The 12,276-nt window shown below is 39.5% G+C and overlaps 1 protein-coding gene across 2 annotated transcripts; it reads right to left on the bottom strand.

Annotated features, from left to right (window-relative positions):
• Positions 1 to 765: 765 nt before the first annotated feature.
• Positions 766 to 10,527, bottom strand: LOC134883360 (von Willebrand factor A domain-containing protein 1-like). Of its 2 annotated transcripts, none has more exons than XM_063911686.1 (5): positions 10,093 to 10,527; positions 2,938 to 3,477; positions 2,517 to 2,795; positions 1,796 to 2,071; positions 766 to 1,606 (listed from the first exon to the last, which is right to left on the bottom strand). In XM_063911686.1, exons 1-5 carry the CDS (start codon positions 10,175 to 10,177, stop codon positions 1,302 to 1,304), a joined length of 1,485 nt encoding a protein of 494 aa, XP_063767756.1. In that variant the 5' UTR covers positions 10,178 to 10,527; the 3' UTR covers positions 766 to 1,301. The 2 variants fall into 2 exon arrangements, with proteins under 2 accessions (XP_063767756.1, XP_063767757.1); XM_063911687.1 differs by having other exon boundaries at positions 766 to 1,603; positions 10,093 to 10,525.
• Positions 10,528 to 12,276: the final 1,749 nt, after the last annotated feature.

Here is a 12,276-nt window from a genome sequence, read left to right as displayed (position 1 = left end):
TTAGGCTGACACAACCTACCGATAATTCGAACAATAAATAATGATTTCCTATTTCAATAGTCTATGACTGCACTGTTAAAGGTAGGCGCTGGACTAACAGGAGATGGCAAGGAATACATAGATAAAGGTCTACTCTAAAGAGGAGCATTTGCACTAAATGGCACTAATGGATGTGCTCATAAATTGCTCTTTGTTACGGCCACAGTAGTTTTGGCTCACGCTGTGACTCGCAACATATATTTATGACACAACAATTTGTGGAGTTTACAACCAACATGGGTTATTATAAAAATTTTTTAAAAAACAGACAATCTTAAATAAGAGGTCTGGAGGACTGGCCAAAAAGAACAAAAGGGGTGGAGGGAGCCTGAGCTAGCCACGCCATGGGCCGTAGAACCCAGAACCCAGAACCCAGAACCCAGAACACTCCCCCCCCCCCCCTTCCCCTTCCCCTTCCCCTTCCCCTTAGCCAAAGGCAGGTGAATATCCTAAAATGAGAAAACAAAAACATGAAAACAAGACTACCAGATCCTCCAGGCATAACAGTCAAAATACAACAGAGGCAGAGCTAAAGCCGTAACTACAGGTAAGGGATCTAACAGCGTGAGTGCCGGCCAGCGTCAGTCAGAGAGATCATCCTTCCTCTCCAGCCTTCCTTTTATACTGGTGATGAGCTGAAGTTTGGAACACCTGGGCAGATTAGGTGCACCTGCGCACTAATAAGAGAGAGCAAAAGGAGGGAGCACGTAACACTCTTAAGGGAGCTATAGTGTACAGAGCTTTATTTATGTTTTCAATAACAATGGCTGTTACACAATGATTTCTGCCTACCTGCGTAGTCTTGCAGCTGTTTATATTCTTGACTAACTGATATGTTAAACCAATGTGTGGTGTTGTGGTGTTAGCATTACTGCAACGTTGATGATTAAAATGTATAATTATGCCAGATTTTGATTTTGCTAAGCCATGGTGGGACAGTGGTCTGTAGCTATGCAATAAAGAATTGTCTATCACTATAATTCATGTAAAGGTGAACATTTTAACTAAGTACGATAATATTCATAATAATATTCAGTCTTGCGTTAGTTATCTAGGCCATCCAGTGTTCAAAATGTTCGATTTCACCCACTTTTTTGCTCCAGCTGCCTGATTGCTGCAGACTTTGATCATTAACCCCACTGGGTGGAATCTATCACGGAAGAGAGACAGGCAATTGGGAAATTATTTTTCCTCTAAGGGACCAACCCTGACAAGTATGAACATTATGCAGGAATTAAGAATAACATTTCAGATAATAATATTCAGTTCTGCCAATCTGTGTGCCTCTCTTCAGTGCAGCATAACCCTTCCCCTCGGCCTGAGCTGTAGACCGGGGACACACACACTCGACTGCTCGGTGCAAGGTGCATGAGGCGCGTTGAACTAGAAGAAGCAGGCAGGTAGACCGAGGAGATGGAGGGCTTAGAGGTGTGGGAGTGGGAGTTTTCTCTCTCCCAGCTCAGCCAGTAGCCTTTTAAACCTTCTTGGTTGGCATGCCACGCTACTTGCAGCTCCTGATGCTCCACTGGGATCAATTGAAGGTCGGTTAGGGCTGGCAGAGCTGCTGCTGGAGAAAAAAAGATAGAGGAAAGCAAGGAAAATATTTAAACCACCAGGGAAAGTGAAGCTGATGCAGGAATGAAAGGACTCAAAGGTCAACTTTTAAGCAAGAGAAGTAAACAATGCTTTTAAGCAAAGATAACAAAATTATCTTGAAGGAAGAACAACTGAAGAACACACAGACAGAAAGACATACCGTCTTGAGTGCATGCCCTTACAGACATTGCTCTTTCTTTTCCATTCCTCTGCAGAGCACAGACTGTGACGAGGTACTGAGTGCCTGGCTGCAGGCCGGTCAGTAAAGTAGAGTTTTGCTGGCCGGGTAATGTCACGGTGTGAACCTCTCCACTTGGAAAAGCTCCATACTCCACCGTATATCTCTGAACTTGAGCAGGCTGCAGGGGACCCCAGCTCACTCGTATCTGATGAGAGCCAGTGTCTGACACAGAAACCAATGTCGGGCCTGAAACATCTGAGTAGTGGAGACAGGTGGAGAAAAGAAGACAAGAGAGGTGGTGAGTGGCTGCAGAATATTAAGGGTATTTCAAATGAATTAAGGTTTAAACCTAGTGGGCACATACTGCTGTGCAGCGCCTGATACAGAACATAGATGCTAAGTGCGTTGATGCAAGTGAAATAATCAAACATGAAGCTAACTTTAAATGTCACAGGCTCTCGATGGATATCTTTTGTCTAGATAGAAGTGTTCAATTCTCTTTGACATTAAATGTCTCGACTGTTGTGATACAAGCATGTACAATACTATTTCAACTGATACAACTCCATTAGTTGAGGAATATTCAGCAAAATGGTTAAAACAATAACAACTGAATTGACTTTCTTTCTTCCTCTTTTTACTGTTTAGTTGTGAACCTAGTATGTTTTTTAAAGACGGAATCATCATTGAATCCTCTCACCAGGAAGTGTGGTGAAGTTAACAGAGAGTGTGTTGTACAGCCTCTGGTTGGACTCTGGGCGCAGGGCAGCTGTGTAGGTGGTGTCAGGCTGCAGGTTGGTCAGCTCGACCCAGCTGGAGTCGCCTGAGAGAGTGCGTCTAGTTTCAGGGCCTGTTTTCTGCAGAGAGTTGTACGAGATGTCATAGTAACCGCTGTCTGTGTTCAGAACAGGACGCCACTGCAGCACAGCACTGTGAGAAGTCAGGTCAACCACACGCAGCCGTTCTGCACGAATAATTTCTACAGATAAGACAAGAGAAAGAGAGGCAGCAAAAGATCAAATATAGAAACAGGATAAGTCTGTAGTGAATATCACATTTTCTGTCCAAAAAATAAGCATGGAACTATTGCTTCTCAATTTCATATTTAAAAACCCACATACTGATAATGGCCTCCCTCATGTCCTCTGTGATGATGTCGATGTTATCAATGTCCACAGAGTAGAGGTGAGACTCCAGTGGAGGTGTCACGGCACGCTGTAACACCTGGTAGTTTCCATGTACTGTAGACACAGCTAACACTGACACTCCCTGCGCCTTCAGCTCACCCATCGCACTGTCCACATCTCCAGGCTGCACACCATCAGTCAGCCAGAGCAGTACCTTTGGCACATTCTCGTCTGTCTTTTTTAGAAGACCCTGGGCCACCCTGAGCGCCGCCTCTGTGTTTGTGTCTCCCTGCAGCTGGCGGACACTCTGCAGAGCTTTATGCAGACTTTCCTGATTGTTGTGGACATCCAGGCCAAACTCCAGGTTAGGGTTTGTGCCCACCTGCAGCAGCCCGACCCTCACGTGCCCACTACCCAATGAGAAGGGGCGAAGCAGGCTGGTGGAGAACTGCAACAGGCGCAAGAACTCGTAGTTTGTTACACTTCCTGAAGAGTCCAGGAGAATGAGAACATCACCTTCACAGCAGTTTAATGCTGTGCAAAACAAAAGGAAAAACAGGGGTCATTTCATTTTGTGGGTCTGGATTGAGAGGGGAAATAGTTATCAACTTTTTTATTAATGCCATTGTATAATGTTTTGTTTTTTAAAGAAAGAAGAACATGCATGAACAACAATACAGTATATTGTATTTGTCATCTTTTATTATATTTGTTTGTACCAGTTTCTCACTTAATTTGATTTTGTGTAAAGGTTGTTAATTTGTTATAGTAGTCTTAAAATAGTTTTTATAACAGTTTTTATTCTATTTAATTTTGTTATGTATTCTTCTTTCTGGAGCTTTGTATGCACTTAATACACCAAAGCAAATTCCTCGTATGTGTAAACTTACTTGGTAATAAAACCGTTTCTGATTCTGAATTTGTTGGCCACTTGAGGGCAGTATATAACAAGATATCAACACAAAATTGACATATGATCACCTTAAAGTTATTGTGTTGTACATGCAAACATCAATTATTGTCCTATCCTGGAGCTGAGTAATTTATTAGCTTATCCTGGTACAAACATATCACTGAACATTCACAGTTTCCTTGCAAGGCTTAAACAGAAATTTGACTACGAGGTCCAACCCACTGACATGTTCAGTTCAGCTTGTTATTTAGTGAACTGAGAAAGGTTGTTCAAGAGTAATATGCCAGTTCAGTGCGATAAATTTACTTGAGTAAATCACTCAGAGAATCCGTGTATTTTTGCACGCAAATAAAGTGCTTTAGTTTGTTCACCTAAAGATAGATTATTTTGAACAGAGTAGTTTGCGTACACCACACAGAAGACACAGAGTAGCATGAGCATCGGTTTGGAGTTTCTCATAATGTGATTAACATGACTCCAGTAATTACTCTGCTTTTTGCTCATTGCCTGATAAATGCTTCTTTATTTTCACCAGCTTGTTGCGTAATTTGTCTGCTGTTTGGTGGTTTGGAGTGGTGTTTTCAGTCTTGCCTGATAAATGCTTCTTTATTTTCATCAGCTAGTCGCTTAATTTGTCTGCTGTTTGGTGGTTTGGAGTACAGCTTCACACTGGACTGAAAACAGCACTGGGTGAGAGAGGTGAGGGTGAGTAACTATCATTATACATGCTCCCTCTTGGCAACATTATAAATCACTACAATGTGAAATATCATTGTTACGCCGAAGATACACAATCATATATCTCCCTGAATATAATCTTTTAACCTGTCTTAATGTTGTAAATGAATGAATGAATCATAACTTTAAAAAAAGAAATGAGCAAAAAACTGAAATGTTACTATTAGAAAAAAGAAGAAGAATCGGAGGATGAAACCCTCTTTATTTGTCACATACATGCACACAGCAGAGCACACACAGTGAAATTGGTCCTCTGCATTTAATCCATCCTAGTACGAGCAGTGGGCAGCTATTGTGCAGCGCCCGGGGAAATCAGAACGGCAGAGAGTAGAAGCTATGTTTGAAGCATGTCGCAATACATAAAAAGTAAAGTTACAAATCTCAGGGTAATTTTAGACTGCGATCTTAATTCTTTAAGCCATTTTAACAAGGTAGTTAAAACTTTGATTTTCCACTTAAGGAACATTGCCAGGATACGACCATTTTTAACACCAAATGATGCTGAAATGGTTCTCCATGCTTTTATTACTAGTCGTTTGGACTTTTTACTGGTCTTCCTAAAAAATCCTTAAAGAAATTACAATTAGTTTAGAATGCTGCTTCCAGGATTTCAACAAGCACAAAAAAGAAACCACATTCCGCCTGTGCTAGCATCATTGCACTGGTTACCGGTGTCCTTCCAAAGTGATTTTAAAGTGCTTTTAATGGTTTACAAGGTTTTAAATAAAGCCTAAGTGATTGTCTCTCATTTTATCAACCTGCAAGGACACTCAGATCCTCCAATGTTCTACTTTTATGAGTTCCTAGAGTACACTACGAGAAAAACAGGGGAGGCTTCTTTCAGTTTTTATGGCCCCAAATTGTGGAACAGCCTCCCTTTCGGATCTAAGAACAGAGACCTCTATTGGAATTTTTATAAGTAAATTAAAGACCTACCTTTTTAATTTGGCTTTTAATTTGGGGTAATTGTAACTTTAGCAGTATCACTGTTCCTGTTTTGTTAATCATTATTATTAAAGTTGAAACAGGGACAACCAAAAAAAAGGTGCCCAAAGACACAACAACTGCAGTCAGGTGAGAATTATTAGAGTTTTTCATTACAAACGACATCTTTTGTATGTCTAAATTCATAAATATATTGTCATAAGCAGCTTTAAAGATCCCGTTAATAACTCAGACATAAAATATAGTGGACACTGATTTACGTTATCCAGACTGGTCTTATGAATGTCAAAGATGCTATTGCAGTCCTTGGGGAAGCATTAATATAAAAGGGAATGCAATAGAAGGTATATGAGGTGTTGTTTCATGAATGTAATAAACAATCTGCTCTAATGTTATCAAAACATGTCAGAAAAATATTGCACTGAGAATACTTTAAATGGAGAAAACAGCAGCAGAGCAATAAAGAGAAATGGGTCCCTCCAGACGATTTATCACATGAAACCAGAGTGAAATTTACATTGAAGATAAATCACTGACACAACAAAAACAAACCACAAGAAAAGGCAGTGAAGTGAAAAAAGTGAAATCGCCATCCCACACATTGGGATCTCTCCACTTGGATGAACACATTTCCTCTTCTTCACCTTTGATCATTTCTCAGAAGCTATTGTGCACCTTTTCCTGGTCAAATGTCGTCTAAGTGGAATCATTTTCATTGACAAGAATCAGTTCTACCTACCTGCTCCGTCCTGCACAATCAGATACTTGTCAAATAGTTTTGGTGACTCATTCATCTGTTCCTCCAGGACACGACCGAGTGTTTCCTAATAAGACCGGCTCACTGGATGTGACGTTTGGGGAATTTTCTGCTTGTAGTTCATGAAATATTCCGAGTAATATAAATACACGAACATTCGAATTGAAAATCTGGTTTGAGATTTAGGAGAATTAATTCAACACAGGGTCATTGTCCCTTATATATTATACACATCTGTTTTATTGCTTCAATTCTTCTATGTCGTTCACACATTTTTTTTCCATTTACAGGTCCTCTGCAAAACCCATTATTTTATAGCAGTAGTTCATAATCATTAAACATTTGTTGGGAAGCAGAAAATAAAGCGACAGGAAAATAAGCAGGCACAGAGGAAATTAAGGAGAAAAGGGAAGTGAGGCGAGGACGTGTCAGCTAATGTGTTAATGGAAAGCAAATTACGAGAACAACAGAAGAGAACATACAGTGGAAAGAGGAAAAGCTCTTTTCACATGCATATTTTTATGCACATGGAGAAGCTGGAAGGGGGAGATGAGACAGAGAAAAATAGAAACGAGAAAGAGAGAAGAGGGGAGATGGTTAGATTAGGGTTGTTGATAAAGATGTAGAGGAAATTCTCTACCTTTTCATTCTTTAGAGAAAAAATACATGTGAAAATGTATTTATGTGTGAGAAAGATTTGAGCATGTCATCCGTCATTTCATGTGTTTTAAGCAGTGCCAAGACCATATGCCACACTGAACAGAGGAATGGAAAATATGTTAATGGTTCCTGTGAAGTTTACTGTAAAAACAACCTGTGCCGACATCAAACACACAGATGGTAGCGTATCGGTCTGTGTTGGATCAAAATCAATGCAGGCATTTCTAAAATCCTGGTGATCCAAAACATTGTACACAAAAAATGTATGCTGCTTTGCTTCCTTTTAATCTTTTGCAGATTTTCTTGCATAAAAAGTGAAAGTCAAACTAAATTAACAAAAAATGCCACAAATTCCATGTGTGCTTTTTTTCTGGGGGGTGTCTATAACTGAGCTAATAAGTTGAAATATTTTCTTTTAATAACTGTGGCCACCTGTAAGTCGCTCAACTTCCTCTATGTCAAAGTCAACATCAAGAACAAAGCACACATTGTCCTTACTATACAATATATACTGCTCTTTGAAACACATGCAATATGGATAACATACAGTTTATCATCATTACTGAGATAAGGTGAAGAATTCAACTTTAGTTTACGGATCGGCATTATCTTTTTAAAATTCTAATCTCTTCAGCCCCTACTATAGAAGTTAGATGGGAAGATCGACACAATTCTCCACATTTAATATGAGACAAAGATTTAGCTTAGCTTAACATAGACTGGAAACAAGGGGATCTAGCATCTAAAACATCTGTCCTGGCTCTATCCAAAGCTAATGACTTTCACTTACCCTGATGATGTCAAAGATATGTCTTTAGGGTTTGGGCCTGCAAAATTATAACAGAAACCCTGTTGTTACAAACTGGGGTCATGCACTTTGAAATTTGTGATGTTAATCAGACAGGGAGGTTCTAAACAGGAAGATGCTGTCGTAGTTTAATTATGGGAAATGCAGTGTTAGGCTGGTCCCTTTTTATCTTTGCACATGTGTAAAAAATATAATGTATATGGCCTACGCTCCGATGACTTCATACAGGTGTTATTTCCAAAAGTAAGAACTGAATTAGGGAAAAAAGCTTTTAAATTTGCAGCCGCTTCTGCTTGGAGTAATGTACAGAAGGAGCTGAAATTGTCAGATTTTATAACTATGGGGGAGTTCAAGTCCATTTTAAAAGAAAAGGAACAAAATACTTTTGGTGATTGTGGTTGTTCTTTTATCGCTTAAATGAAGTTGTCTTAACATTGTGCCAGTTTTTATGCTTTTAACAGTATCTTTTATTTCCATACTGACTGGTTTTTACCATTTCTTTTTTTGTTTTGCGTTGTACTCGTCTGCCTGTATTGTTTGTTGTACTGTTGTTGTTGCTTTTCTTGGCCAGGTCTCTCTTGGAAAATAGATTTTAACCTCAGTGAGACTTATCTGGTTAAATAAAGGATATATGTATTGCAAGCATAGCTCAGTTACCACTTATTTTACATTACAAAAAGCAAAGCTACCATAGGGGAACGAAGTTCAAATATGAGTTTGCATACCTTACAAATAAATATATATGCTATGTTAGTGTACATAGTCCGGGCCATGGTAATTTTTCCATGGGCTGTTATTCTGAAGTTATCCACAATGCAGCTGTGTGAGCACTAAGCGAGCCCGCCCTTTGGCTCATGCAGGCAGTACCCATACAGTGTGTTAAATGTTAAACGTGTGCTAGTGGAAGCCTGACAGATGCATTATCTGCAAGCTACTGAAATGTACTTAAATTGGTTTAATTACATGAATTTCACTACTTCACAACATTGGCAAAATGCAGGATTCAGGGCTTTTATCTTTCTTTTTCAAATGTTGTAAGTTTCTCAACTTTATGGAAGTGCAATAACATATTGCAGGACTGCCTCTGAAAGCGTTTTAAGGCAGACTGGTGGATGTACTGGTCGAGGTCCAATTTGGCTGTAGTATCTGTAAAAGCTTTCATTTTCCATAGCTTGTTTCAGTTTATACTCCCGGATAATTTGTTCCATTGAGTCAAAAACAACTTCAGCCAGTGCATTTTCCAGTTTAAACATATAAAAAAAATCTGACATCACCTGCAGTGGTGGGAGAAGTGTCCCGTAAACTTATAATTAGACAGTGTTTTACTTCAGTAAAAGTGCAGAACTAATCATCAGAAAAATGTACCTGAAGTTTCAAAAGTAAAATACATGCAGAAAAATTCAAGTGTTGACCTATAATTTTAGTTATATTGATGCATTGGTTCATAACTAGTGTTTTATTTTAGGTAAAGTAAAAATGAATGTGAACCAGTTAATATACTGGTGGGTAGATTTATCTGTAACACTGCATCGTGTGTATGTTATGTTAAATCATAATTTGACAAAGTAACTACAGACTGTAGTTCTCAGATAAAAGTATTGGAGTAAAAATACATTACATTAACAAGCTAAAGTAGCATTATATTTCAAGAAGTACTTTAAAAAACGACTTAAAGACAGTATTAAAGCGGAAGTAATGTGAATGTGTGATTCATAAAGAAAAATAAAACACATAAACTATATTGTAGCCAAACTACGTGACTCAGTCATTCTGATGATTACAGGTAATTATATGGATTAGATAATACACTTGGACCATATTAAAAGACACACCCATTACATGTCCCGAATAAAAAAGAATGAAAAACTGTTAAGGAATTCTCCACAAAAAAAACAACAACACCCTGAGACACCACTGTCCATGTGTCAACTTGTTTGAACCAGACTGTCTGCGGAAAGGATCCTAGCCTTTTGTTCCATATTAAATGCCAGCGTTGATCATTAACTCCCTTTGCTTTATGCCAGACTGTCTCGTGATGCAATTTAACTCACCAAACACATGTACGTTAAAGCCTAAAGGCTAAATATCCACTGTATTAGAGTGTACATTGTGACTTTCTAGAAGAAACCAAAATGCTTTTTTTCTTAAGGTTTCACTTTCAGCACAGACTCCACTTACGAAACATCACATTTCCCAAATCCAACCCGAAGACGCAAGAGATCGCATTTTGTCTATTTGTATGTGTAAAAGGTCTGTTAAAGTTTAATTCGGTCATGTCCCTGCTTTTCTTATTCTGTTTAAAGTCGGCCCCGTGTGTTATCAACTCACCTGTGGCAGGTACTACAGTACTTTGCGTGTTGCTCCGGGGCAACGTCGCCCATAGAAGAACACATCGAAGTAAAAAGCCCCTCATCCTCTCCGAACAGCATTAAAAAAAGAAGATCAGAATCAGCAGAGGCAGGTGAAATAAACAAGGACGGGTCTCCCTTCATCGGCTGTCATCGCAGGTATCACTCCAGTCTGCACCTCTTTCGCCTCTTCCGCAGAGTTCTGCTTCTACTCGAGACATCCAAACTTTTCTTCAGTTAACGCAGGTGTGTCATGGGTACTGCAATGTTCGCACGGTGCAGTTGTTTCCTTAAATATAAGATTCTCACCCAAACTGTTTCACTCTGTCATGCCCTGATTACTCCTCCTCCTATATGCTGTGCCAGGACATTACATCTCTGTCACTCTGGAGTTTGGTCTTTGATGGGACTTGTGAGGAAAAATGCTTTCTTACAGATTGGTTTTCCCTTTTGTATTGTGATTTCCTCAGTCCAAGCAGAGGTCATCACTTAGTCATACAAACAGACAGGCACCTGACCAAATAGATGTTACAGAATGTTCCAGGGGAGCCAAGACAATCTCATCACAAGCAGGCCTGAATTACCACTGTGTGGCAAGAAACAAATGATCTCATCTGTTCTCCCTTGACTTTTTCTTGTGCTGGATGAATAGCAATGCAACTCATGCAGTCTTCTTTTCCTATGGGGACACCCTGGAAGTCCCTCCTGCTGACCACAAAAACAGGACCCCACTTTGGGAAACAGTAAAAGGGCAAGAAATACACAAACCACTGAAGGCACTAACCTTGATTGAGTTCAGGGTATTTAGGGTATATGAGAGTGCCCTGCATTTGTGCTTCTGTTACTCCACTGGAAATGTGTTTTTGTCATTGTCTCAGACAGTGTTAGTTGAGTTGAGGATGGTGATGCGGAGAAAGATAGTAGCAAGATACAACAAAATGTAAGAGGACAACACTGCTGACATAATACATCCAGCATTGGCTCAGTCAGTCTTGAAATATGGAAAGTGGAATGCTACTTGGACAGGTCCCAGTTCACCTCCTAGGCCCTGCTGTGGTGCCCTTGAGCAAGGCACTGGGTGCTGCACAATAGCTGCCCACTGCTCTGCTGTGTGCATGTATGTGACTAATAAAGAGGGTTTCATCCTCCGATTCTATCGATTCTTTATACGTCTGTTAAGGTAGACACATGTTCTGCAGGTTCATGAATCCAGAAGACTTGGAGATGTTTTTAACTTGGCTCAGCTGCTCACTGCTGGAAAATAAAGTGTGGGTGGTGGTGAAACCAACTGCTGTAAAACCAAAACACATATGGATAATCGAGTTTAACTGACAGTATAGCTTTCCAAAGTTGATTGATAACTGTCGTTCAAAAAATATTTAGCATAGATTTGACACAGATTTAGTTTTTCCAAGTCAGCATATTCAGTCATGAGATTTCTTTTCAAAGTCTGTTCTGCAGTAACAGCTTCCTATAACTGTCGCTCACATGTAATTTTACTTCCACTTGAAACTTGATTGCTTTTTATTTTTATAGTTTTGTGCATACAAAGTGACCTTACTCCCAGCTTGTGAGTGTGAGTTCATATTTATGCTCATTTAATGAAGAAGACTGACATAAGCAGTGTTATAAATTCATCATGTGCATGCAGCATGAAGACATACATGATTAACAAACTCCCATTGCTACATTCTCCACAGAGTAAGAAACACCACGGCCTGGTTGTGCACCAAGAGGGGAGACATGCTATTAAAAAGCAATTTTATTAACACAATGTCGATAAGCTATGCCTCTGCGGAGTCCAGCTGATGAAGTCCAGATTAATCTGCTGTCAGCTCCCTGCCTCTGCGCCGCACAAATTGACAGAATTTGTTATCAAAGCAGCACACTGATACGATTATATTGAACACATAGTACACTAATTAAGTCGCAACCTGTTTTTTCTAAGACTGACCGCCTTCATTATGAACATGCTCTCTAAAAGTTGGAGTTCAAATTTGAGCTCATGTTTTTTTTGGTTTTATAATTGATGGCAGAGAAAGGCCTCAAGGCAAGCGTTGAACCAAAATCTCTCCCTTGTAAAAGCAGGGAAGAAATAATATACAGAGCACTTTCAGATATTGATTAGAGGCATTGACTCAAAGGACAGATTAATAAGGATGGA

This window comes from Eleginops maclovinus, chromosome 20, assembly GCF_036324505.1.
Source record: "Eleginops maclovinus isolate JMC-PN-2008 ecotype Puerto Natales chromosome 20, JC_Emac_rtc_rv5, whole genome shotgun sequence".
NCBI classification, from domain to species: Eukaryota; Metazoa; Chordata; class Actinopteri; order Perciformes; family Eleginopidae; genus Eleginops; species Eleginops maclovinus.
The sequence above is the reverse complement of the archived record's forward strand: the minus strand, read 5'-3'. Positions and strand labels throughout refer to the sequence as shown.

Excerpts from the sequence above, each read along its gene's own strand:
- LOC134883360 (XM_063911686.1), bottom strand. The coding sequence starts at position 10,177 with ATGAGGGGCTTTTTACTTCGATGTGTTCTTCTATGGGCGACGTTGCCC. Across the intron at positions 2,796-2,937 it reads CATGAGGGAGGCCATTATCA|AAATTATTCGTGCAGAACGG; the intron begins GTATGTGGGTTT and ends TCTTATCTGTAG. Across the intron at positions 2,072-2,516 it reads TAACTTCACCACACTTCCTG|ATGTTTCAGGCCCGACATTG; the intron begins GTGAGAGGATTC and ends TCCACTACTCAG.